A 27,760-nucleotide genomic window follows, 5' to 3' on the forward strand; every position below is an offset into this window, starting at 1 on the left:
TATTTATTTTTCTTGTGGCATTTTTTTATTTTTTATTGCCGTCCACTTTTCGTCCTCGAAAATTTCTTGGGGTTTTCCCTGCACCCCTCCCCCACCCCATCTGGCTACGCCACTGAATCACTGCGTGTACACATTGTTATAACAAGTTTGAATTATATGAGCAATCTTGTTTGGAGTTTACGGGGGGGGGGGGGTCTGTTGAATATTGAGGTATGTTGATCTCAACACAAACATACTGTGACTGTCGACTGTCATATACACATCGGTGAATGTCATCAATGTACCGGACTGAGATAATTCATCTTTGTTAAACACAGAATTGTATCACTAAAGAACAGGTTTATTGAGTCGGCTTGTAACTTTGTGTAATAGTTTTCTGTAGCTGACTCAGTGTTGTGAGCAGACGCAGGAGACCACCTCACCTCTAATCGTCAGAAACAAAGTATTTATTAGCATGCCATTGCGTTTACAGCTACTTATATTGACCTAGTATAGTCTGAATATGCCTCAGAATAAACCATTTGAAGTTTAAATAATTGTTTTTTCAAGGATCCCCCCTCCTCCCTTAATGATCCAAGATAAAACACCTGCTTTATGAAATCCTTGATTCACATCTCTTCCTTACATAACAGTTCGTGCCCCTACCTAAATCATTCATTCTGTTCCCACAAAGGTATATACGTACGCAAGGGTTGTGATTTTCCTAAAAAAGGGTCATGAACGAATAGGTCTGCCAGAGCAAAAGCTATAATCAAGATCTTCATGAGAACCGTATGATCTCTGTACTTAAATGAGTATTGAGAGGTCTGTTGTAATGTATTTTGAATATGTTGCCTCCACTTTATCCAGAGATACATTTGGTATTGGCATAGTCCCCCTCCCATTACCCTAAACTTACAGGTAATAACAACTATATATGCATAATCAATGATTACTGAGATTGTATCTGTATTGCCAATGAAATAAAGTGAATATTTACATTTTTTTGAAAGCCAGATAGTTCATCAGCTCTCAGCGTTTTTTGAAGTTTTGTATACTTCTATACATACATGATATAGATACTATGAAGAAAAACAGAAACATTTTCAGCTCAATAACCATAATGACATTCATTCTGTTAATGACAGATGCATTCACAACTTACTATGATCAAACTTAACAAATTCATATCTTTCCTAAAAAGAAAGAGGCTTTGAGGATGTGGTTTGACCAGGGGAAGCAGTAATTATCTAAGAATTGATTAAGCCACCCGAATATACCTTTATCAGTAGCCTATCTTGATGGCAATTACTGAAAATCATCTTTAAGTAATAGGTTGATGTAGTTGGGTCACTGGGCACATGCCCCCAACTATTTTCCAATATAGCAAATGTGCACTACTGGCAAATAAAATGTACCCCTTTGATGAAGAACTGTCTTTTGGATATCTTTGTTAATTTTAAAATTTTATTTTAATTATTCACGTGCACCATAATAGTATTGATAGCATACTAACACATCATATATATTTAAGTGATATGGCCGCTGTGTATCGGTTTTTAGCATAACGAGTGGTATTTGTGGAATGAGAAAGTGCCACTTTGAAGTTGTGTCCCACACTTTTTGGAAGCTTCCTACCCCCCTTGCTCACAATAGGGAAGCTATACATCCATATTATCAGGTTTGGGCCACATACACGCAAACACACATGCTGAAATGACCGCATATGTTACTGTAAGTGTTTGCCTATTAAAGGCAAGTATACCAACATGGACTTAGTCACATAGAGTATATACATATATAACATTGTTAGACAAGGGAAGAGAATATTTCATGTAACTCCTACAGGTGTAATTACACTTATAGTCCTGTGTTTATAAGCTCCAACTGTAAAAAAATAGTTTGTACAAAATGTCTCACCGACTTCCTCACCACCTCTCAAGTGAACATATTCCTGGGTACAGCACCACAGGTGATATGATGTTCGTATTCATCATTATTTGGTTACAATAAACCACATTATGAATTCAGTCATTATTCTGGGCACATTGTTGCTTGAACTACAGGATTTTTACTTCTGAATTCTCTGACAAGTTTTGCACATTCTTCATTTCCTTGTTCTGTTAGGGCATTTTCCAATTTTGTGATGTTTGTAGGAGATATCAGTGAATTCTTTGTCAGCTTCTCTAACAAAAGAGTTCCCGGTGTTTTGTGCTTCTTGATATCAGTAATTCCTTCATCAGGAAGTTGGAAAATATTTGCCAGCAGGGTAGATTGGTCTACATCAAGATGTTCTGATAAGTTCTGCTTTAGCTGATCAAAAGATTTGATGATGGCTGTGAGGTTGAAAGAAAAGGAAATTGGAAATACGTTAAATACATTACTCTACATACAGTAAATTCAACAGAGCCTGTTTCATGCAAATAATATTCAGAATTGTGAGACAACAGTGATGTGTTTCTTACACACACTGGAGTTTTCAATGATACTAAACATAAAATCTGATTTAACTGCAGAATGTGTAATTTCAAACAGGTAGTTGAATTTCATTACATTTTATTTTTCACTGCAGTGAGAAATTCAATACAGTATATATTATATATTGCTATGGTGTCAAAACTGATGTTTCCTTAATATCAAATATTGCAAATAGCTGATAGTTAGTCCCCCAGTTGGCATGGCAATTGCAGCCAGGACTCCTCTCTGCAAAGTAGGATTAGGTGCACACATCTGATGTGTAAGGAATTGCAGGCAGTATGTTAAATGTTGATGTATGAAAAGTAAGATTACATGTACACATCTCATATGAAAGGACTGTAAAGCATCAAACATCAACACTTTATATATACAGGCCTACATTAATTACCATGCTATTAAATTTTAATCATGTAATTAATTACTCACATTCAGGAAGGATGAGCTGGAATGGAGATGTGATTTGGTCAATATGTAGTAATTTGTCAATCTGTGAAGAGTAAATGAAGAGGAAAGCTTGATGTTTCTCTTAGAAAATTAGTTTGTGAATATCTCATCTCTATCACATGACAGTGTGTATCAAAATGTGGTTTAAGTGATCATGTTAAGATATGCTAATTAGTAATTACTATTTAAGATATTTTGTATGTATTACATTTGTGACATGAAGACAGCTTGTCATAGAGATATTTGCTTTGTTGAAAACTGTAACATATTTCAAACTTGTCTTATGGAAGACAGTTCAATAATTTAGGCAAACAAAAAAATGACTTCATTAGAGAATGTAAAAATGGTAAACAAATAAAGAAAAGGTAAATATAAAAGGAGTCTCAGTAGCTTAGATAAATCCAAAGTGAAATATTAAACTCCTTGTATTCAATTTTTTCTTTGTGTTAATTTAAACCAAAAATCAAGTCACCTGCAACTGAATATTAAGCTGGAATAGATTCTTCACAGACATTCCATATCTCGCTTCTATTTCCAGATTGACAGTATCTTTTATCCCTTTATTCTGAAGACAGAATTCTACCTTGTGTCTGTTCTTTAACCATAGGGTTTCCATAGCAACATCCTTGAAGAGAGAAAAATCAAGTGATGATTATTAATTTATCAAACTTTTGAGCATTTAACATGGTGGTCAAGTTGTTAGGGCACCAGGCTTGCAATTTATAGAATGCACGTCCCAGTACTGGGCGACAGGATCGTTATGATCTGACCTTGGGCAAGGGAATTAACCTCAACTGCCTGTCTTCATCCAGGTGTAAACATTGGAAAATGCAAAGTAATTTGTAAATATAGCCGTGTGCTTTACTTTGACAGCACTCATGTCTTCCAGTGGACACATATATGGTAAACTGAAGTAATCTATGACCAACTATGCGTATTGATATTTATGGGTGTTGTAAAGCCATTTGAGAAGGCGTTGGCATTCAGACAAGACTATAAACTATCAACTTCATATTCTTTTCAGCTCTTATAAGCTTTGAACAGAATGATTATTGGTATAAGCAACAAAATGAAACTAAATAAATAAGAGACCCTAACAGTTACACACATTACGAAGTACTTATTTAATCAATACATGGACAGTCAATGATGAAGGAATGTAGGACTAGTCCAGAATGAAATCAATTGTAGAGACAACTGCAGCTGGGACCATCTGACCCCTTTTTATTCATTGAATATCATAGGAATGGCAGCAGAAGGCAACTTTAAAATAAGATGTTTATTTAAATAACAACATATGCTTACACCATATACATACCACTCAATAGATGCATATAACTTTTCTTCCAACAAATGCAAATTACCTGTGGAACAGGACTTAGCTACATTCTTTACATGTTGCCAACAAATAAATAAGAATATGTAACAATTATTACTAACCACTTTTCTAGGATGTGGGTTACACTGTGAGGAACTGGAGTTCGTGCTAACATGTAAAGTTGAAGTCATAGATTTGAGTTGAACAGACACAGGATCATGAATTATGGTTCCCTTTTGCTGGTAGACTTCTTCATTGATAAGACTCTATTAATATAAAATATGAAACAATTTAATATTATATTATTACTTTTGCAAATTTTAAAATTAACAACAATGCACACGCTGCTTAGTTGTCCTATGTATAACCAGGAAGCAATAACTACTCCCCGATGTGACCCTCTTTTGGGTGGCCATTGTTTTATAAATAAATGGAGATGTTATAAATATCTAATAAAACGCAGTGTCTGATAGGATGCATAATCAAAGACCATGAATAGTCTGACAGCCTATGTTCTGAAATATAAATCTTTGTATAATCTTGGACACCTGGACAAGGTGTGTTTACAAATGTGTCTGTAATTACAAGTGACTTGTTGTCAATGACCACCCGCAATAAGTTATGAACATTCAATTTTGTTCTAGGACATCGGATCAGTGTGTTTTGACCACTGCAAAATTATAATTTTCACCAATTAATCACCATAGAAAGCCTTAACCAGCTTATCTCACTTGACCCTTCCCTTAACGTTTTCATCACTATTTGACTGCGGAGATGTTTCAGCCCTGTATGGCATCAAGCTTGAACTTTATCATTTCCATCGCTAAATAGCTTTGGTTAACAATGAATCAACTCTGTACAATTCTGTGTATGAACCATGTGTCATTCAGAAAGGCAGACAACTGAAATCTATGAGATAATTAAAAATACCACTTCAGCTGATAAAATATGCTACTTACTTCATGTTCTAGTGTGTCATCGTTATGAAACCAAAGATGGATTGTCAATTGATCCCCTGAATCAGAGACTCTGTTTACAATCGGTAAAATACAAACACGCTTCCTCATCTTAGGTATGAAAGGGACGTGAAGACCAATGAGACAGGGTTGTTCAGCTTTAACTGCAAGGTGCTGACTATTCATAGAGCAGCTGAGGTGTTTCCTTTCTAAGCTCCATTTGATAGAATTATCTGAAGGAAATTTTGAAACATTTTGCTTGTAAGTTTTTATAACATGATGTAAGGTAGAACACCAATCATAATCGAAACTATAGATGACTTTAAAGGGACAGTCTGGTGGTAGAAAATGCAGCACTGCATACATAGAACATCAAAATAGTACGATATCATGTTTCTAACTCTATATATGTATGGATGCAAGGTCACTAGAAAAAACCCTTTAGCTTAACATAGCTTCAAGGGTATTTCCCTTTGGAAATGTTGCTTATTTTATTTTGAAATGGTTGCTCTCAAGGTACAACTAAATGTTTCTTGAAATGGAGATGATTTGTCTGGACATAACCACCTTCTTGAGATATTGACTTTTACATTACACAGAGTCAGAAGGCTTAGTGAATTTCTTCCAAATATTGTGTGTGTGTACTCAGGTGGTTTCACATATCAAGTGTGACTCTAAATAGTACATGTGAAGTTCACACAACCTTTCTTGAATCATTCTGCTTACAATGTTTCAGACTTTGACCTCTACAGAAAAAGCAGTTTTTTTTATTCATTTAACATGGAACCACACACCCAGTGTCAAATAACACCATTATGCACTTTGAAGCATATCATGCTTACAAGTCAAGAGGTGGTACACACAAGCTCATAAACATATTTCTGTGATAAAAGAAATATTATTGACTATATATAACGCTCACCGGAGTAGAAAAACACACGGCAAAAGAAAACAACAGACCTGTTTGTAAGACACCAGAGTACACATCAAGACCCATCTGGTTAGTTGTAGTAAAAGCACAGTGTGGTATAATCAATGTGACAGGCTTGTGTAAAGTAAGGCTTTCTGGACCAAATTTCACAAAGGGTGTCAACCTGAGACCCTTGTTTGAGGAAGGTCCTTTAATGGCAGGTTCAGTAGAAACCCACAGACTAACAATCCTTCCAGTGTGTAGTGCCCCAGCTGGTACACGCAGGCTAACACCTGCGATAAACATCTCTCCTCCATGCTGATCAAAGTATTGTTCTTTATACAGATTTGACCCTGGGAACAAAGGAAGTCTCTCTGGAGGAGAAAGGCAATTTATTTCACGTGAAAGGAAAGTATTTTGCCACTATCATTAAACATCTGTTAATTAAATATACTGTTTCAATTCACATCATGAAAAGAGCCCCTTTAACACAAATCTGCTTTAATCTTTTGGCTATTTGTAGATATTACAATAATAAAAGGTGGAACAGTGAACATAAGTCATGTTTGATGTAAGTAATGGAAATAGATGTAGAAGAGAATTATACATTAACAGTGAGTAACAAGAATTAGGTTATTTACAGCATCTAGATTACATTTCTATTTTGGAGCTAATTTGTGAATAATATTCCTTAAAATATAAATAAAAATATATTTTTTCTTCCATGAACACTGAAGCAGCAAAGGGCATGAAATGTGGTTCTAGATTGTCATATAAGATTGAGGTTAATAAAATCGGAAGACATAAATAAGAAATACCCATTGAGCTGACTATATGGGTACTTTACCATGCTCTTCCTTAGCAAGCAGCAATAGCCGTCTTCCCAAGTCCAGTTTTCCATGAGACAATTTCAAGGCTCTTTGGACATCCAGTTTCTTGTATCCCTCTTCTATTAAAATTTTGAAATTGACTGACAATTGTGGTTCCCTCTTTGAAATGACTACCGGTTTCACTGGAACTTTTTCCTGAAAAAATAATGTTGAAATAGTACAAATTGTTTATAAATTTCACATTTTTTATAACTCTTTATGAAGATATAAAACTATTTACTGCGTTTGATTTGGCTAAGTAAATTTCTACACAGACTTCCTGTACATTTGATATATATAAACGTAACTTTAGGTATAAGCAGAAACTGTCACAATTAGTGAAAGGATAAATTTTCAGACAGACTTGCATGATAGCAAAAAGAAATACTTTTCATATCAAAAAGTACAGTCTGTACTAGGCCTTCTATGCTTCTAAGATCTTGATTTTATTCAAAGTGACTTTTTTTTTGCTTCACCGTGATCATGTTAATTAACAAATTTTTACTAAGCACAAACCATTTTCTTATAATCTTTCTCTCCTTCGTTTTCCTTTCCATTCTTCTCCTGTGACGTATCAATGTATTCCAGCACCAGTCTTGCCAGCTTATTATAGTGTATGGCTTTCAATCCTTCATATAGTCCGATCATTCTGTGTGGCATGATGAGCTCTCTTTCATCCAATATTTTCATCAGCGTCTTTCCAGATTCTGCTGCTTCCTGAATTGTTTCATTTTCTGCTGGCTTGAGCCCAAAGACCATACCCAGCTGTTTACAATGTTGTTTATTCAGAAGCTTTGCAATGTCTCCTTTCAACTTTTCATACTTGTCTAAGTCTGAAAGTGAGGACAACAACATCCACATTATATTCAAAGGAGAGAAAAGACTAGATTCGCATGTATAACTAAGAGTGCATGAATCACAGGCTAATTGTGTGCCAGGTTTGAACAATGAGCAATGTTCACAACTAACATGCACAAGTAAGTACACAACTGGCCCACAATAAGCATGCAACCTCTGCATGGAGAATGTTGGTGCGTGCACACAATAAATTGGTGAAGTATACTGTGCAAAGCTTTCCTGCAATTTTTCAACTATTAGCCCTCGTTTTGTGCATAAATTCTAGTCTTGTATACAGTTTCACTTTCAAAAGTTGCTTTGAGCTACAAAGTAATTGTTGATTAAATGTTTCCCAATAAACTTATCTTTTATAAGTGACACTTTGGTGTGTCTACTTCTAAAACCAAATGCTATTACATTAACTTTTACTTAGACACTCACCTGGGTCTATGTTCTCTATGTGTGCTTACTTTTTCATTTCCACTAATACACAATAACTGGTGTATGTCTAGGATAAGGAGCATTCATGTTTTGTTCCAACATCACTTAGAAACAGGTCAGGGTGGATTTTAAAACTAAGTACAACCATTTGTTCAAATTCCACTTAAAAACTCACCTGGATTTTGTTCTCTAAAAAGAATTTCCTGGCTTTCTGGAGATAAGAGAATGTTTTTCACCTGAAGAAAAAAAACCCCACAAATATATGACCAATGAAACTTTACATGTATGAATGTTTAACATACAATATATTAGTGTTCACTTTCTATCACACCCCTGTGACTGAATAGGTTTAAAGTAGAAATATAATGTAGAAAAATTGGGCAAAGTTAGACATGGAACAACACATAATAAATGTGTAAAATCCCAAGGAAAGGAATCTTGATGACAACATACCTATCATTTATGGAGTACTTAATTTGTACCTAAGATACCCACAAAACAAAGTTTCCAAAAGCTGTTGGCCTGTGTGTTGAATAAAACACAGGTGATATGTACATTTTTTCAGCATTTCACTGCATTTTGAGTTACTCATTAATTACAGAATAACAGCCTACTACTATAAAATTCAATTGTCATCCACTATGAATATTACAAAGAAAAGGATCCATGAGAGAACATTTAGTATGTATTTTAGATCCTCCTGCAAGCAGGAACTCGCGCAGAAACCATCACTGACTTATAAAAGCCGCAAGCTGAACGAAGTCAGTCTCTTAGATTCATATTTTATTGTCCATGATTATGAATTGTCAACAACTCTGTAACTGGATGACATACATTAATCTTGGAGTGACTCAAACTCAGGACCTTATGATTGAAAGGCACCGGCGTTAACCACTGAGCTAACACTCCTAATATGCCAACAAATAATTATAATTCAGTCGCAACACTGACATTATTCAGTGAGCCTGAAAACAGTTGCAAGACTTCCAGCAGACAGGACATTACTAAGCAAAGCAATGGTGAGAAGAGAGAAGACGCCGCTGTTTATTATGTAATGAAGAGTCATATGAGAACACAAACAGTTAGAAGACAATCAGCAAATATAACTCACCTTTGATTGGAGGATAAGGGCTGTCTGGTTCTTCTCATGTTGTGATACTTTTAACTCCACATCAACCATGTCAGTGTCTCCATCGTTGTTTCTTTTAAGTCTGAACTGATGAGAGACTCTACTGGCAGCACAAAGGTGATCAATGTCTACATGCTAATGGATAAAAATATTGAAGATAAATTATACTGATGATGAGAATGCTTGATATGTATTCAAAGAAACAATTCCATACAAATATAGAAACGAATTAAGGAAAATCTGGTAATTGTATTAAAGAATTCCATAACAATATTTAGGTTAACTTTGTCCCATGGGGTAGAAACCCTACAGAAATAAAGTCGAGCCATAGATGGTCCTGTGATTGTAGATATATACTGGCATATATCAATCCTTCTCTTTTTGATGAGTGCTCAGTTTCATTACTAGGAGGGCATGTAATTGTCTCACTTATTCCTGCTCACAGGACAGCTACCTAATCAACAACCCATTCCCGCAACTGCAAATCTGCCACATCACCTGAACAATAGCTAAAACTACAAAAGGAGGTGAATTAAATTGGTGATTACAAACCTTTCTTGATTCTTCCTTCATCAGATGGTAACTATCACCGGGCGATGACATCATCAGATCAATGTAAGAGGCATAATCTCTGCCGTCATTCAATGTCCGGGTAACTTGAAATGTTGTATAGTTTCCTAGACTCAGTTTGGACTGGTGGTCCTCTAACAACAACTAAAACATAAGAACGTGGATACGTAATTGAAAAAAAAGCAGAGTCAATTATGCAATTTGTGCAGCTTCACTATTCTACATCAATACTGCTATAGCAAGTAACAGCAGCTTCTGTTCCCTAAAATGAATAAAATTACCAATAAATGTTGCTTGTTTCTATCAGATCCTCTAAATCATTGTTGCAAATTAAGTGTAAATGTCTGTTATTTCATATGTAACAGTGTTTTCGTTTTGTTAAACTATGATGAATCAATAAATATGTCACACAAATGTACCCTTATCCAATCACTTCATAGTTTGCCAGTAATACATGATAACATTTTGTTATGCAAATCATGAAAGAAAGCAAGATTCCCTGTATCCGACCTACAGATCACAGTACAAAGTAGAATTCACCTCAAACTGCTACACCTATCACCATGGTAACAGGAGATTATCCTCACCTTGTACTCTTCATCACTGTCCTTACAGAAACAAACAGTTATTAAAACATCATCTTGGGCATCCAGTATCCCGTCAATAAATGGAACAATACGGAATATATGCTTCTGTTCTGTTTCTTGGCTGACTAAATTAACAAAGACGTAGCTCAGGATGTTAATATCAAGACTGATCTTCTCCGGTTCTAGCTTCCAATCAACAGATTTCTCTTCAGTCCAAGTGATTTCACCTATAATAAGTAATATTATATAAATATTTAACTTGGTCATCTTAAATACAGTAAATATGAAGAGCTTATTAAATTAGATATATTTTACCGTACTGATTCTCAGAATTTAACTCAATTTACTTCTCCTTACATCAAATGCATTTTAAAGTGTTCTTTGGTCACCATCTTTACCTTCTTGTAAATTTTCTTCATCTTTCAGACCAGTGAAGATAATAACACCATGTCGATCTGGCTCAGGGATAATAGCCGAGTGAGGAATAATCAGCTGGGCTGACTTGTTGAGGGCGAGTCCTTCTGGCTCTAGTTTTATCAGGGGTGTCATTCTACCTCTATGAGCACTTCCAGGGAGGTGCATGTCAGGATCATAAATCACTTTAACAGAAATTACACCTTCATAGGATAAAGCGTCTTCAGGAATAGTCAGATGTACCCCCATGATGCTAATAGTTCCACCTTCACATTTTATCCTGTGTTCAATGTATGAGTGATGGTGCCTCATTTCAAGTATATTTGAATCTTTTCTTTGTTTTGGTAGTTCTTCTCCCTCTGTTCTCTTCATCAAACTCTCCTTACTATGGTCATGATCTTCCTCTCTTTCATCAGAAGCTTGCGATGGAGTTGATCCATCATCAGGGACAAATTTGACATTTTCAACTAAAAATAGAATAATAGAAACACAATCACCAGTAACTGATGCTTTGATATAGAAAACCAGAATACAAAAATGCATTGTAGTTTTGATGATGTAACATGAGTAGTTCCTGAAGCTGACATAATGTTTACGTAGTGAGGGTCTACAACATATCTTTTAGTAATACAGTGAAAAGCAGTGTGATGTAACAACAATAACTTCACAATGACACAGACTGTCCTGAAATGACCATTGACCTGAACAACAGGCTTCTTGTACTTAATGTGAGAGGTACTGTACATCAACATACTAAATATGACATCTGTCCCCTGGTGAACTCAAACGACCATTAAACTCTGCCCACAACATTAGGCTTCTTGAACTCAATGTGGTACAATAACATACCCAAAAAATGTGATCTATCTAGGCTTCCCTTGTAATATTATGTTTAAGAATACCTGTTAGTGTAAAGAGACAGATAAGAGGGGAGTGAGGTAAATGTTTGGCATTTGTTGACTTCAAATTACCGTATTAATTGTTTCAATTCCTGTAAAGCGCTTCGAGCAGCGTTGTTGATGAACGCGCTAAATAAGTACTACTTTATAATTATTTTTATTATTACTGTACTATTTTGGTTTTATGTATTCTGATTGCATAACTCCATTCGTTCTTACCCGGCCAGTCAAGCAGTTCTGGTGATTGGTTTTCTTCAAACTGAAATGGGTCAACTTTAGACTGATATGGAGCTAAAAGATTTTCATTTGTTTGGTTTAGCTGAATATGAACCAAACCCTTTTGTAGGTTAGTGACATCGTACATGTTGATGATGTTTCGTGTTTTCATGAATTTAATCAGAGTGATTCCCGGTGTCTCTATCAGAGAAACCCGGCGTAGCATATCAGTTTCTGCCGGTGGTAGACCAAATAGAATTGCTAATTTCAGGGTGCTGTCTAGAGTAAGATCGTCGGCAACATTGACCATTAATCTGCCGTAATCAGCTGAAATGTAAATAAAAGTAAGAATAAAATAAAGTTAAAGATAATACTCAGCACAACAAACCAATTGATGAAACTGATTATTTAATAATGCATGATATCACATTTTCCAATTATTCATTTGATTATTAGATTGCTTTGTATCGCATTAATCTATAACAACAAAGTACATTTCTTTAAAATCAGTTCAATACCAGAAGAAGATATAATCAATGTGGAATATGAATAAATTCCTTTTTGAAGTACTGTTGATGTAACTCCTCATCTACACAACAAGCATCTGTGTTACCATAGCAACTTTAACTGTCACCTTTTTTAGATGAAAATTGATTTCCAAATCATAAATATACTCTTCAGCTTTTAGGAGGGAGTGATGACAGAAAAAGTAGAAACATTATAAAGAGGAATTAGATGAGGTTTTTATTTTCTAAAATATTTTACAAGAAAGACATTGCAGGTGTTGACATGCCTTATGTTATTTGCTTTTTGACCCTGGCGATATGTACAGTATATAAATCTATACGTCACACTTTACACTCAGAAAACATACCAACCATCAGGGTCTTGTGGTGTGCCCCTGACGCTAATAACCATGTATGCTTTTTTAACACTTTGTCTTTTCGAAATTGTCAGAGTTTCGTATCCAACAGAACACACCTTAAACATGGATTTACTGTACTTTTGATATTAATTGCTTTAGTTTTGGACGATGACAATGTTGAAATTTATTTTCTCTGTGTCAGAAAATGCTTGACCTGTGCTTGTTAGTGCATGTGAGGCAATCAGGCTTGTGTTGCTAAGGAACAGTGAATCCTGTCGTCTGCTACCTACGTCAATGCATGTGTTTCATCTGCAATTCAATCTTTTGAAAGGAACTAGCATCTTAGCAATTGAAAAATTGCAGTAAACATTAGTATGTGCATCACTTAGCTAAAATTCTAGGTTTCCCAAGATATGTCTATGATCGACTCCCAAATGACCTTAGTTTAATTGCTATAAATTTGCTTCAAGTATACAACAGATACCTGATCACACGACTACCAGAGGAGTAGTGCAACATTTGAAGTTTCATAGCAGTTTGGTGATTAGAGGACTAAGCTAAATTAGTGATAGTGTATTGCTTCGGGTGAGAAAGAAGAACCAGGAAAAGATTAACAAGGAAGACTACGCATCTTGTACAACCATTCCCATATCAAATCTGCATTGACAGTTAATGTCACAAATCAATTAATTCCCAGACTATCCATTTAAAAAAGATTTAACTTGTTTCCATGGTACCCCTTGATTTATTTACACCTGTGTACAGCTCACTTGAATTTTCAATATCTCAACATGATTGACAATGCATCTACAACAATTAAATAGACTCAAGGCTCCCCCCCACCCCCACCCACCCCCTGTGTCCCTCTTCCTACAACTCACCTGACAGCTTTGAAGATCTGCAGGCAGGACTATTTAAAAACAGACAGACTGTATATGGAATTATTTTACTGCATGCTTGATATTTACATCGAGCAACAGTATTTATATTTTCATTGTGATCCTACCTGCCAAAGTTGATTCCTGTGATATGTCTGGACTTTCGCACTCTTCATGTAGGGTTTCTTCCGCCGTAACAGATGCATATGAAGCCTGCATATAAAAAACATAGAAAAGATATCTTATTTGATGAACTGAAACTTTAGACCAGAGGGAAACGTCTCCCAGCGGTAACTTGCCTTGACCTCCCCCAAAATAAAAGGGTTCTTGTACTCACTATAAAGGAGACACATGCCAGATATGAGCTATGTTATGTATTACATTTTGATATATCATGTTTACAAGGTTTTTGTATAAGGCTTTAAAGAATATGATCTTTGATGACCCCATATGACCTTTGACCTCCACCACAAGCAGTAATGTTCTTGTATTCATTATAAGGAAGCCACAAAATAGAGCTAACAAAGTTTCCTTTTTGAAGACATTTTTTACCCCTGGTGACCTTAAATGAACTCTTGACATACACCAAACTGTGAAGAACCAGAATGAAAACATTTCATGGTTCCTTGCTGCTGTTCATTAGTTCCATTCATAGGGAAATTTCTAACATAGCCCTAATACAACAACAGCAATTTATGCTCACAAACTTTCGTTGCCAAAGTAATGCTAAGCCCTGATATCAATTGCAACACACATCAGTGTGTGAAGACTATCTACCATTATCATCATACCAAGTTTGACGAAATTCCGACTAGTAATAGTAGCCAAGTAATTGCAATTTGGAGTATTTCACGTTTGACCCCATGACCTCAGTAATATTCATGACCAAAATCAACAGGGTTAATCTACTCACTATGGGCCACCCACCCACCAAGTATGGTAATGATTGGTCATTCCCTTGTTGAGTTATTGTGCATACAAACTTTTCATAACGAAATATTGCTAGGCCCCCCCCCCATAAATATGCATGATATCAATTGCAACACACATCAGTGTGTGGAGACTATCTACCAATATCATCATACCAAGTTTGACGAAATTCCAATAAATAGTAGCCAAGTTATTGCAACTTGGGAGTTTTTCACGTTTGACCCGTGACCTCATTAAATTTTTTTTTTAACTTTGACCTCGTATAACTTCGCACACGAAGGTCACACAGGAGTCAACCGATTAACATTTATGATCAGAAGGTACCTTTGACATCTGAAAATAGCATCGAAACTGTAAAAATCCCCAAAACACGAAAAGGTCACCAGAGGTCAAATTGAGGTCAAGGGTCACCCAGATGCGGGTCGACCACTGGATTACATTGAAGCAACTCCCAACCTTAACGGACAGTTCGTTCTCAAGTTATCACAAAAATACTAGTTTTTTATCATTAATTGACCTTTGGTGACCTCGGATCACATGACCGTTAAGTTTGAAAATATTCCCCTATACCATTTGCAACTTGTCCCAAAATATCAACCATGTCACACCTTGGAACTGGGAGTTATTGCATTAAATGTCTGAAAATTAAATTTGACCTCGTATAACTCCGCACACGAAGGTCACACGGGGGTCAATCTATTGACATTTATGATCAGAAGGTACCTTTGACATCTGAAAATAGCATCGAAACTGAAAATATCCCCAAAACATGAAAAGGTCACCAGAGGTCAAATTGAGGTCAAGGGTCACCCAGATGCGGGTCGACAATCGGATTACATTGAAGCAACTCCCAACCCTAACGGACAATTTGTTCTCAAGATATCGCAAAAATACTAGTTTTTTTTATCATTAATTGACCTTTGGTGACCTCGGATCACATGACCGTTAAGTTTCAAAATATTGCCCTATACCATTTGCAACTTGTCCCAAAATATCAACCGGGTCACACCTTGGAACTGGGAGTTATTGCACTAAATGTCTGAAAATTAACTTTGACCTCATATAACTTCACACACAATGGTCACCTGGGGTCAACCTATTGACATTTTTGATTGGTGAGACGTGAATATAGCATCAAAACTATAAAAATTCAAAAAAAAATTCTTTGCCCATTTTCTCACCCAAAATACTAGTTTTTTAACATTAATTGACCTTTGATCACCTCGGATCACATGACCGTTAAGTTTGAAAATATTCCTCTATACCATTTGCAACTTGTCCCAAAATATCAACCTTGTCACACCTTGGCACTGGGAGTTATTGCACTAAATGTCTGAAAATTAACTTTGACCTTGTATAACTTTACACACAAAGGTCACACGGGTGTCAACCCATTGACATTTTTGATCGGAAGGTACCTTTGACATCCAAATCTAGCATCAAAACCAAACATTTTCTTTTTCGCCCGTTTTCTCCCAAACTAAGCACATTTTTTCTAATGTGACCTTTGACCTTTTGACCTTGGTTTCAAATGTAGTTTGATCTGCTGATTCCAAAAATCAACACGACAAGTCTGTACAGCCATCCTAACTCCGACCGAAAACTTTGTCCCCATATAAGTTCGCACACAAAGGTCACACAGGGGTCAACCTATCGATATTTATGATCAGAAGGTACCTTTGACATCTGAAAATAGCATCGAAACTGTAAAAATCCCCAAAACACTATAGGTCACCAGAGGTCAAATTGAGGTCAAGGGTCACCCAGATGCGGGTCGACAATTGGATTACATTGAAGCAACTCCCAACCCTAACGGACAATTCGTTTTCAAGTTATCGCAAAAATACTAGTTTTTAACACTAATTGACCTTTGGTGACCTCAGATCACATGACCGTTACGTTTCAAAATGTTCCCCTAACCAGTTCACAACTTGTCCCAAAATATCAACCTTGTCGCACATTGGCACTGGGAGTTATTGCAGTTATAGTGTTTTGGGTTTTTGGACCATAACTGACCTTTGGTAACCTTTGTGGGCACCAAAAACAATAGGGTTCATCTACTCACTATGGGCCACCCACCCACCAAGTTTGATCATGATCAGTCAATCCCTTGTTGAGTTATCGTGCATACAAGCTAAAGCGTCACACACACACACACACACACACACACACACATACACACCCACATGCATACACGCACACACACACACACACGCCAACCTGAATACATAGGTTCCTTTGCTTTTAGCAAGGAACCAAAAACTACATAAGGCTATCCTACAATGCATATGAACTCCTTTGATGTTCAGGTTCTGGAGATTTTTTGAGATTTTCACATTTTGCCCTCTGCTGACCCCAAATGCCTTTTTTTACCTCCATCCAAACCTATAGGGTTATTTTACTAATTGTGGGGAAGCCACGTGCCAAATATGACAACTGCAGAGGTTACTGATCTTGAGATATTGTGTTTACAATCTAGGGTGTCTAAGTACACAGCACACCCGTGCGCATCAACACAACCCAACTTGACTGCATAGTCTGCCTATGATTAGTAACCACAAGAACCTCAGTTTTCCTATCTATCAACTGTCAAATGACACCAAATTTGTCTTTAGGTGATATAAGCAACTGACTTTAATATAGATGAATGTACTTATACTCACTTCACACTGCATGTAATCAAATCGAGCATGATTTTAGAACATTTTTTAACTCATTGAACTATTTTCTGTAAAAGCTCAAGATTTTGTTGTCACCTTTTAATACCTTCAACAGTGGAATATTTATCATAAATTCAACACATTAATAGTTTAGTCGCAACATGATCCTAACTTCATAAACACAAACTTCTTGTCTACTGGTGGTATACTGGCTACACATACACACTGTATAATTCACTGACTTAACTTTATAGCACATTTCACACTTTCACAGATCATGCGCCCGGTCTTGCCTGATCGGTACATCAAGCACGTGATCCGTGGGTCTGATCTACCATAAATCGGGATGTTCCGTAGCTATCTGTGGCAACCCGTACCGGTCCGGCCTTCGGATACGTTGACAAATATTGAACTTGCTTTACAAAAATATGGGTCTAACCCACAGATGAAAAACCCGGTAGAGGACCCGTAGCAACCCGTAGACAATATGTAACCCTATGTAGTGGACCTAGTAAGCCGTGATCACATGATCTGTTGGTGCTGATATAGGTACGTATTGGTACATATGGAAACGGATCGGGCCAAGTATTGGTACATATGCACTACGGCTGATACAACTTGCTATGGGTTGTATCGTGTTGTGACGGCTTTGTAATAACCTGGCATGGATAAACAGCCCATAGAAAGCCGTAGTAGAACCCTACGTTTTCTGTTCATATACGGGATAGACCGGGGAAGATATCTGTAACAATCCTAATCAACCCATAACAACGCCGTAGTAACCCATACTGGACCCATATCAACTCGTCCTGGATACGCATCATCGCCTTACGCTACGGATCGTTCAAAACCCACACCTGATCTGGGAAAGTGTGAAAGGGGCTTTACCAATTCTTGTTGATTCAAGGCTTCCCTAGTCTGTTTCAAGACCTCTTGTAAGGCCATGGATTCTTTGGCATATTCCAGTTGAGACTTCACAAGTTCATCTTTGGTAACTCTCAGACTTGATTTAGCCTCTTCCAGCTCCTGACATACAGTGAATGAGACAAAAGGGATGCACCTCCCAGTGATTACTTGCAACATATTAAAGTTTATACTAGCATTGAAGTATGTCATGTCTGAAGGGAACATATTTACCAAGTTGACAAATTTCTTCACATTTTTTTCCAGGCAGGCTGAACTGATAACGTTTTGATCTTTACTTGAGGGTGTATCTATTGCAATATTACTACCTGGCTCTGGGAAGTCACATGTTCAAAGTACATTAGTGCAGAGAACTGTGATCTCTTTCAAAGGGAACCGCCTGGAATGGCGGAACAACTGTTCTAGAAAAAGGAGTGTAGGCCTATCATATTGAAGGACAGACGTTCTATTATATTAATTTGTTTGATTAATTGTATGTTTTGATGCTCAATAAGTCCCATAATATGCTTTAATCTACTACATATTGTACCATAGCACATGCAGAATTCCTCTATTTAGCTAATTAATTTAAACTGTAACTTGTACTAAACAATTAGAATAATGTGGTTTAACTTCAGTTTAGTAGAGAACTTGCATATAAACAAAGGATACAACCATGCATTGCAAACACTCTGAAAGATCTGCCATTGAGATAAAGTGATTAAATACTTTTACCTACAGTGGGAAAAGAGAGAGACCTGTAGGCTAGGTGTAGCACTTAAAGACTTAAATACAAATGGGATCTTGTACTCGTCATGTAAAAGTTTCGTGCCTAGAAGGATCTTTGTCAAATTTCCCCTTCTTGATTGTTCCACTCCTTGATCCTTTACATGTTTTGATTTACCTCACTTAACCTCAATGACCTTTGACCTCTATTAATATGTAAAGAGTTAATGTACATCATATGAACTAAATATCATGCTTTTATCAAATCTTGAGACAAAGAGCTGTTAATATGTTCATCATTGGACCTCTACTGTTGAACATCATAAACATTCCCTAATTTCTGAAAATACATGTTGTGTTTGCAAATGGTAGGCTACAAATTCACTTTAACACCACCAGATCAAACAGAATGGTAATCTTGTTCATAGTAAATAAATTTCTCATGAAGTCAGGTAACTAGGTCAAAAGATATCTATAATCACATGCTATGTGAAGTCTAACCTCTTTCTGCTGCTGAAGTAATTCTTCCTTCTCATCCTTCAATGTCTTCAGTTTGTTCTCAGCTGTATTCAATGTATGTCTGAAGTCTTTGTTTGTTGCCTTCAATGTATCTTTCAATTGTTGTCTTTCCTCCTCTGTTGTCTTTAGTCTCCCAGTCAGCTTTTGTCTTTCCTCCTCTGTTGCCTTCAATGCATCTTTCAATTGTTGTCTTTCCTCCTCTGTTGTCTCTAGACTCCCAGTCAGCTGTTGTCTTTCTCCCTCTGTTGCCTTCAATACATCTTTTAATTGTTGTCTTTCCTCCTCGGTTGTCTTTAGTCTCCCAGTCAGCTGTTGTCTTTCCTCCTCTGTTGCCGTCAATGTATCTTTCAATTGTTGTCTTTCCTCATCTATTGTCTTAAGCTTATCAGTCAGCTGTTGTCTTTCCTCCTCTGTTGCCTTCAATGCATCCTTGTATTGTTGTCTTTCCTCCTCGGTTGTCTTTAGTCTCCCAGTCAGCTGTTGTCTTTCCTCCTCTGTTGCCGTCAATGTATCTTTCAATTGTTGTCTTTCCTCATCTATTGTCTTAAGCTTATCAGTCAGCTGTTGTCTTTCCTCCTCTGTTGCCTTCAATGCATCCTTGTATTGTTGTCTTTCCTCCTCTGTTGCCTTTAATGTATCTTTAAATTGTTGTCTTTCCTCCTCTGTTGTCTTTAGTCTCCCAGTCAGCTGTTGTCTTTCTCCCTCTGTTGCCTTCAATACATCCTTGTATTGCTGTCTTTCCTCTTCTGTTGTCTTTAATGTTCCTTTCAATTGTTGTCTTTCCTCCTCTGTTGTCTTTAGTCTTCCAGTGAGCTGCTGTTTTTCATCTTCTGATTCAATTAGTTTTTGAGAGAGTTCTTGCCTTTTGTCTTCTAATGCCTTTAGTTGATCTTTTAGTACTTTTTTGGTAAACTTTGAATCTGAAACAACATATAAGATGCAAACATGGTTAAAGATTGTCTTCCACCCAAGAGATTTAGTTACTGTATGTAACTAAACACAGTTCAATGTATCTTAATTATTTGTGCTATACAACTTCCAAGATAATATTGTCACAAACTTTCACCAAATTTAGTGAGCTCACATTTTGGTTCAACTTTAGCATGTTATTTGAGGTGACAAAATCTTTCACTTTCCTTGGTGTTGATTTTGGCCCAGTTTCTGAGCAATTGAACAAAGTCAAGCCCCTTCAATGATCCTCCAATATATCAAGGATATTAAATTACAAATTTCAAAATTTTACCAATCTTGTCTGAACATATCCCAAGTCAAACTTTTGAGTATATCCCATAATAAGTTACAGACTTATGAAAAGATTTGACTAAAATGCAAGACCTGCAGGAAACATGCAGTGTGGAATAATTACACTTTTGAACATCTAAATTGGGTTCTCTAACTAGGCTTGAAGTACTTTACATGTCATTGCAGCTATTGAATTTCTTGCCAACTTATTAATCACATTATTTGTATCAAATGGTATTGATGCATGGTCCTTCTCCTATCATCAATGGGTTAATTAAGTTAAGCTAATATAATGGTATATTACATCATTGCCCACACAAAGAATAGATGCGTTTGCATGTTTGTTGATTCCTAACATGTTTAACTTGTGAAGCTCTCTAATATAAACATACCTTGAGCTTGTTGGTAGATGGTCAATACTGCCATCAATTTACTCAGTCCTTTGTCAGAGCATGCTGTCATTAAATAGTTGATATCATCAGAAGAAACCTTCCCTGCCTCTCTGAGATGGTGGACAAGAGATGAAAAGGGTGCATCACTCTTAGTAATGTCCTTTGATGTCTTAGCTGGAACTCCAAAGTAGTCAAGTAGCTTCTTACAATCATCTTTCTCAATCAATAACTCCAATGATGTGAGGCTGTCAAACAAGATGTCACTCTATAGCAAAAAGACAGCAAGAAGAAAATGAAATAAATATACTGGTGATAGCAGACTATAAAACAACATAGATGTAGAAATTTGAGGTGTTGAGACAGCAAGACATATTCTTAGAAGTGATTTCTTTTAGTATGATGAAGGTATGGATATTGTGACTGTGATTACCTGAGTTACTTCAACTACAATATTTATTTTAGAAAAAAATAATAGTATTATAAAGCTGACAATTGGATGGATTGATTGTTAAGTTGTACAGGTACATGCTTCTATACATGAAGCTGTATCAGTCAGATTGTTGTAGATTTCCTTAATGATGCCACCAACTTATAATTATTCTTGATTGGGCTAAACATTATTCTTTAAATTTAACCAATAAAGCTACATTGTGACCCATGTTTGCATGGGAATGTAATCATGGACATGAAACTACTTAGGTTGTCTTCTACTCTGGGCAATGTACAGTACAGTAGGTGGTCAGTAACATTAAAACACACACAAATCACCCTCTCCCTATCCCATTCTGACCTCTTACATCTCCTTAATTATTAACTGTGTTGTTTTCATGAGTTAACTTATTAATTACTATGTCAACCATTGAGGCAGTGTTGTAGTTTACACAGGTTTTTACTTACAGATTCATTTATTTAAGCCTACACTCTTGCAATAGACATGTACTGAATGAGTACACAACTTACTTACAAGCACTATAGGCTGGAAGATATGGTTATTTGATTGTAAGTTGTACAGCTAAACTACATGTGCTGCAGCACAAATGCCTGAACAATCAAAGTCCATGTGCACTGTCAAGAGTTCTTTTAAGATTGGTGTATACACTAAACTTTATGTGTAGCTACTGCACTATGAGCTTTACACAGCTTCATGACAAAGAATGCATGTGAAACATGTACAGTAATTATTGAAAACTGTTCGCAGTTATCAACTATAATGCTAAACCAAGTTTCCTGGGTTACTTAATCCTGTTAGACATAATTTACTAGTACATGGTGTGGCCTGGTGACATTTATAACCAGAATGCAAAATGAATAGTGGTTTCAATGATGTAACATTCAGCTATTTTCTGCATTAATCTGACGTAATTATAGTGAGGGTGTACAACATACTTGATATTAGTAATACAGTGAAAAGCAGTGCGATGTGACAAACAATAAATTCACAATGACACAGGCTGTCCTGAAATGATCATTGACCTCAACAACAAGCTTCTTGTACTGTACTCCATGTGATAGATACATCAACATACTAAATATGACATCAGTCCTTGTTGAAAGATTGTGTAAGACATGGTTTGACAATCTGAACCCCTGGTGAACTCAAACGACCATTGACCTCCACCCACAACATGGCTTCTTGTACTCAGTGTGGTACAATTACGTACCAAAACAATTGCGATCTGTCCAAGCTTCCCTTACGATATTATGTTAAGGAAGATGTGTTAGTGTGGAGAGACAGGTTAGAGGGGAGTGAAGTAAATGTTTGGCATTTGCTGACTTCAAATGACCTTTGACCTCCACCAAAAGCAATAATAGGCTCCTTAAACTTAATATGGTACATCTACAAACCAATGAGATATGTCCTTTCTTGCAATATCATGTTTACAATGTATAATGATTTGACCTGTTGTCCCCAAATGACCTTTGACCTACACCAAAAACATTACCCTTCCTGTACTCAATGTGGTACGTCTACACACTAAATAAGAATTGTTCCGAGCTTCCCTTCTTGAGATATCGTGTTTACAAGGTTTTCAAATTTTGACCTCTGGTGACCCCAAAAGACCTTTGACCTCCACCAAAAACAACAGGCTTGTAGTACTCAATGGGGTACGTCTTAACACTAAATATAAGGTCTGCCCATGCTTCCCTTCTTGAGATATCGGGTTTACAATGTTTTCAAATTTTTACCCCTGGTGACCCCAAATGACCTTTGACTTCCACAGAAAACAATAGACTTTGTGTACTCAATGTGGTACTTCTACACATTAAATATGAGGTTTGCCCCAACTTCTTTTCTTGAGATATCGTGTTTACAAGGTATTGACATTTTGACCCCTAGCAACCCTAAATGACCTTTGACCTCCACAGAAAACAATAGGCTTCCTGTACTCAATGTGGTACTTCTACACATTTAATATGAAGTCTGCCCAAGCTTCCTTTCTATAGCTATTGTGTTTACAAGGTTTTCACAATTTGACCCTGGTGACCCTAAATGATCTTTGACATCCACAGAAAACAATAGGCTTCTTGTGCTCAATATGGTACATCCACACACCAAATATGAAGTTGGTCCAGTTTTCCCTTCTTGAGATATTGTGTTTACAAGCTGGGAGTCACAAACGCACACATGCATATGCCATCATGAATGCATAGGTTACGATATTCATCAAAACCAAAAAGGCCTTACATGAAGACCATTGTTCTTACACTGGTTGACATGTGGTATAAATGCTCTCTTATGCAATGGATAGCAATGATCATGTTGAATCCATGTTCATAACAATTGCATACATTAGACTGTATGCTTGGTCACTACAATTAAGTAATGTACTGCATATTTAGACAATTGAGCAGGATATTGTGTATCGTCACTTGCACAAAGTGATGTCTATAATCGTCACTGTCACAAAATTGACAGGAATACACTGCACCGTCCATTTTCCATTTTGCCTCCATTTTCCTGCTTATTCCTATATGACCTTCATTATGAGTGTAGTACAACTAAATTGTACCTTTGGAATTTCTCAGGAATGAATCCGAAATTTGTTACTTATATATTGTTACTTATAAGGACTACATTACACTGTGCATTAATTACTGGAAATCATTGGCCATCAGTGAAATGAACTAATTAGAATAGAACTCGACATACAGTAAGACTGCCAACTGACTCAATATGTACAATCCATATTAATGTAAAGCCTGTACTTAACTAAAACTTTCTCTCCTCAAAAGTAATGAAAAATGATTTCAATGGCTTTGTGAATTTTGCAGTCTAAACTCTGTTGACAATGTGAAAATTAGCACCACAAGGCTAAAATCAAATTTTCCCTTCTTTATCTGCAATTTTGACTAATTTGCACCTGAATAAACCACCCTAAATCCCAAAATAGAAGCAAGCTTGTGTCATATCATTTTTATCAAGACTTTAATACAATCATCAAATCAAGGTCTCATCACTACAGCATTTGCTATACATGTGCACTAGTGCCAAGCTAATCACCATGGCCTAAATTAAGATAAAAATATTGCCCTTACTTTTTCTTGAAAGTTACCTCATTTCATGGGAAATTGCACCTCTGGTGTTTTTAACAATATGTTACATTGATTTATGTCACATTTCTATATTTGACAATCAAAAGTATTGATAAAGGAATAAATACTTTTTTGTCTGAGCTGTATGCAATGCAACATTCATCTCGCATCACTTTTCATAGAATTGTTGGCCTAGATTTTCATTAAATAGACATCATTGCCAAACAAAATTTCACTTATTGCACTATTGAGACTACTTTGCATTCACTTATACCAAATTTTGACAGCTTGTAAGCTCAGAAAATAGGAAAAATTCTTTCCAAGTTTAGTGTGTAGCTCTAATATTGCAAAGTGCAACAAGCATCCAATGGCCTAAACTTTTCATAAAATTTTGCACTCATTTTTCCACCATTTTTGATCTCTCTCGTAACAAAACAGTAAAAGTTATGTTCTTAATAAAATTCCGCATTCACTGATACCAAATTTGTAAAAATTAGCAGCTTATAAGCTCAGAAAATAAGAAAACAATATTTGCCAAATTTATTGTGTTGCTTTAATATTGCAAAGTGTAAGAAGCATCCACTGGCCTAATTTTTCCTAAAATATTGCACTCTATTTTCCACCAATTTGATCTCCCTCTGCACAAACCAGTAATAGTTGTGTTCTTCATTATATTCCGCATTCACTAATACCATATTTGTAATAATTAGCAGCTTGTAAGCTCAGAAAGTAAGAACAAATATTTGCCAAGTTTTGTGTGTTGCTCTATTATTGCACTTTGCAATAAGCATCCAATGGCCTAAAATTTGGAGAAAAAAAAATTGCACTCACTTTTCCACCATTTTGATCTCCCAAGTAACAAACAAGTAATAGTTATGTTCTTTATAAAATTCCGCATTCACTAATACCAAATTTATAAAAATTAGCAGCTTTTAAGCTCAGAAAATAAGAAAAAATATTTGCCAAATTTTGTGTGTTGCTTTAATATTGCAAAGTGTAAGAAGCATCGAATGGCCTAATTTTTCATAAAATTTTGCACTCACTTTTCCACCATTTTGATCTCTCTCTTAACAAACAAGTAAAAGTTGTGTTCTTAATAAAATTCCGCATTCACTAGTATCAATTTTGTCTACATTTGAAGCATGAAGACTGAGATAATAAGGAAAACAAATTTCACTTGTATGTACATTGACAGAAACACTTCCATGACAACCTTACCAGAATCAGCAAATCCCAAGGACAAAAATGTTCTGATTTTTCTTTAAATTTTGCAAAGCAGATCTCAAAACATGTAAAAGTGTCTTCTCCTTACTTGTTCAGATAGAATGATAACCAATTTGTTGTGCTTCAATCAAAGGATTGCTTTAATAAAAGTGATAGTCCTAATTTTTACCATAGGCCTATATATCCTGTATTAGTACTTACTGTGTGATATTCATATACTTCTCCAGTATTCCAGGTAACCACAAACAATCTGTTTATGTTATTACTGATCCTGATTCTCCTGGAATCAACAGGAACTTTAAAAGAAGCCAAGATATGACCCCCAGAGATGGAAGAATGACCCCCAGAGATGGAAGAATGACCCCCAGATAGAGAGTAAACAACAACTTGACTACTCCCACCAACAACCCATAATATAAATATTAATCCTTTCTCTTCACTGACTGTTATACTACGTGCACGGCTGTACTGTCTGTTTGTATATTCCTGTTCTATTTCTCCCTCACTATTATACATTAAAGCTCTATACCCGCCTGTACAGATAAACAATTTATAATTACTAACTGTTATATCAATGGGATAGTGTCCATCTTCTAATCCTTTTAAGGTGATTGTCTTCTTTATTCTCAATTCTCTCGCATTTAAGACAATCACCTCATTGGAATCTAATAAAACGACATACACTAAACCATCTCTGGTTGTCATACACCAGGCTGTACCGTTAAACTTCCCTTGATTGACCAGACCGCCAGTACTACTATCGTACAATGCAATCGTACCATTACAACACGTTAAAACCAGACGATCATCCAGGAAACAAACAGTCCGCCATGATGAACCAAACTCGGTAAATTCCTCAGAATAATACGGTTCTGACGTCAATAATAACGGTTTTTCTTGAGAATCAGGATCTAATTGTAACATAAACAGATCAATAAAGCTGCATTTTGTCGTGTTGTTATATCCAGCGACAGCCAAACGGCCTGTATCTAGCACATCCATCACCGCCACATTGTAACCATCATGCACACAGAATCGTGGTAGCGTTGTATGCACTCTGTGTGTGTGGAAGGCAAAAAGTGAAAAGTTAGGTCAGGGTTGGAAGGTTGTATCCGTGGTAACGAAGAAAATTTACAGTTGATTTTTAGATCGAAGGAAATGTTGATGAACAGCTCTCAGCCTGCGAAGTAGCTATACAGCTTAGGTCTTACAAACGGCACTAAATTCTTTAAAAGCTGTTGATTTATGCATGAAACTACAAAGTCGTGACCCACAATAGCACTAAATGTCCAGAGGAAATTAATCGACATGGTAATCTCGTAGATACAAGAAATGAGACGTACAAGGCCTAATATAATAATAAGGATACTGGCCTGTAGATCCGTGACTTAAAGTTAGCTGTATTGGCCACAAATATGCTAGATATTCAAATATGGTCACCTTTGGTCAAATTTTTTAAACTGATTTTATTACAACCTTCGAAAAATTGTTCCTCACTGGGACATTCAGTCATCTTGTGTATTCCTTAAAAATGTTTGAGAACAATTTGGAGAGTAAAGACCTGCAGGAAAGTACTTTTCGAAAACTTCTAGCAAATGTAGCATTTCCGCAACCATCTCCCGCATAAACGTGAAGAAAATACGTAGGAGGTTTTTTTTACGTGGAGTAAAAAGTGCTAGAAATGGGAATATCGACCGAATAAAATACTTTCCTATTAAAGTATCCTATTAATAGATAAACATTTTGAATTAATTACTGTGTGTTTATGTAATATTCCTTTCACAAAATTTATCTTCCATATATAAAACAACACCGACTATAGGCCTTGTTAATAGGCAGT

The 27,760-nt window shown here is 36.2% G+C and overlaps 2 protein-coding genes across 2 annotated transcripts in view; both read right to left on the minus strand.

Moving 5' to 3' along the window:
• The window catches only part of LOC139964460 (uncharacterized), a 123,095-nt gene that overhangs the window by 91,675 nt on the left and 3,660 nt on the right, over positions 1 to 27,760 (minus strand). The window lies entirely within an intron of this gene.
• On the minus strand, positions 1,557 to 26,439 carry LOC139964464 (uncharacterized). The gene is made up of 19 exons (XM_071966050.1): positions 26,122 to 26,439; positions 21,163 to 21,427; positions 19,511 to 20,448; positions 18,269 to 18,406; positions 13,919 to 14,003; positions 12,051 to 12,374; positions 10,917 to 11,399; positions 10,519 to 10,745; positions 9,914 to 10,075; positions 9,344 to 9,496; positions 8,408 to 8,468; positions 7,471 to 7,787; positions 6,933 to 7,110; positions 6,136 to 6,459; positions 5,179 to 5,408; positions 4,342 to 4,485; positions 3,374 to 3,526; positions 2,884 to 2,944; positions 1,557 to 2,315 (listed from the first exon to the last, which is right to left on the minus strand). Exons 1-19 carry the CDS (start codon positions 26,434 to 26,436, stop codon positions 2,014 to 2,016), a joined length of 4,860 nt encoding a protein of 1,619 aa, XP_071822151.1. The 5' UTR covers positions 26,437 to 26,439; the 3' UTR covers positions 1,557 to 2,013.

Source organism: Apostichopus japonicus, chromosome 23 (genome assembly GCF_037975245.1).
Source record: "Apostichopus japonicus isolate 1M-3 chromosome 23, ASM3797524v1, whole genome shotgun sequence".
Classification (NCBI taxonomy): Eukaryota; Metazoa; Echinodermata; class Holothuroidea; order Aspidochirotida; family Stichopodidae; genus Apostichopus; species Apostichopus japonicus.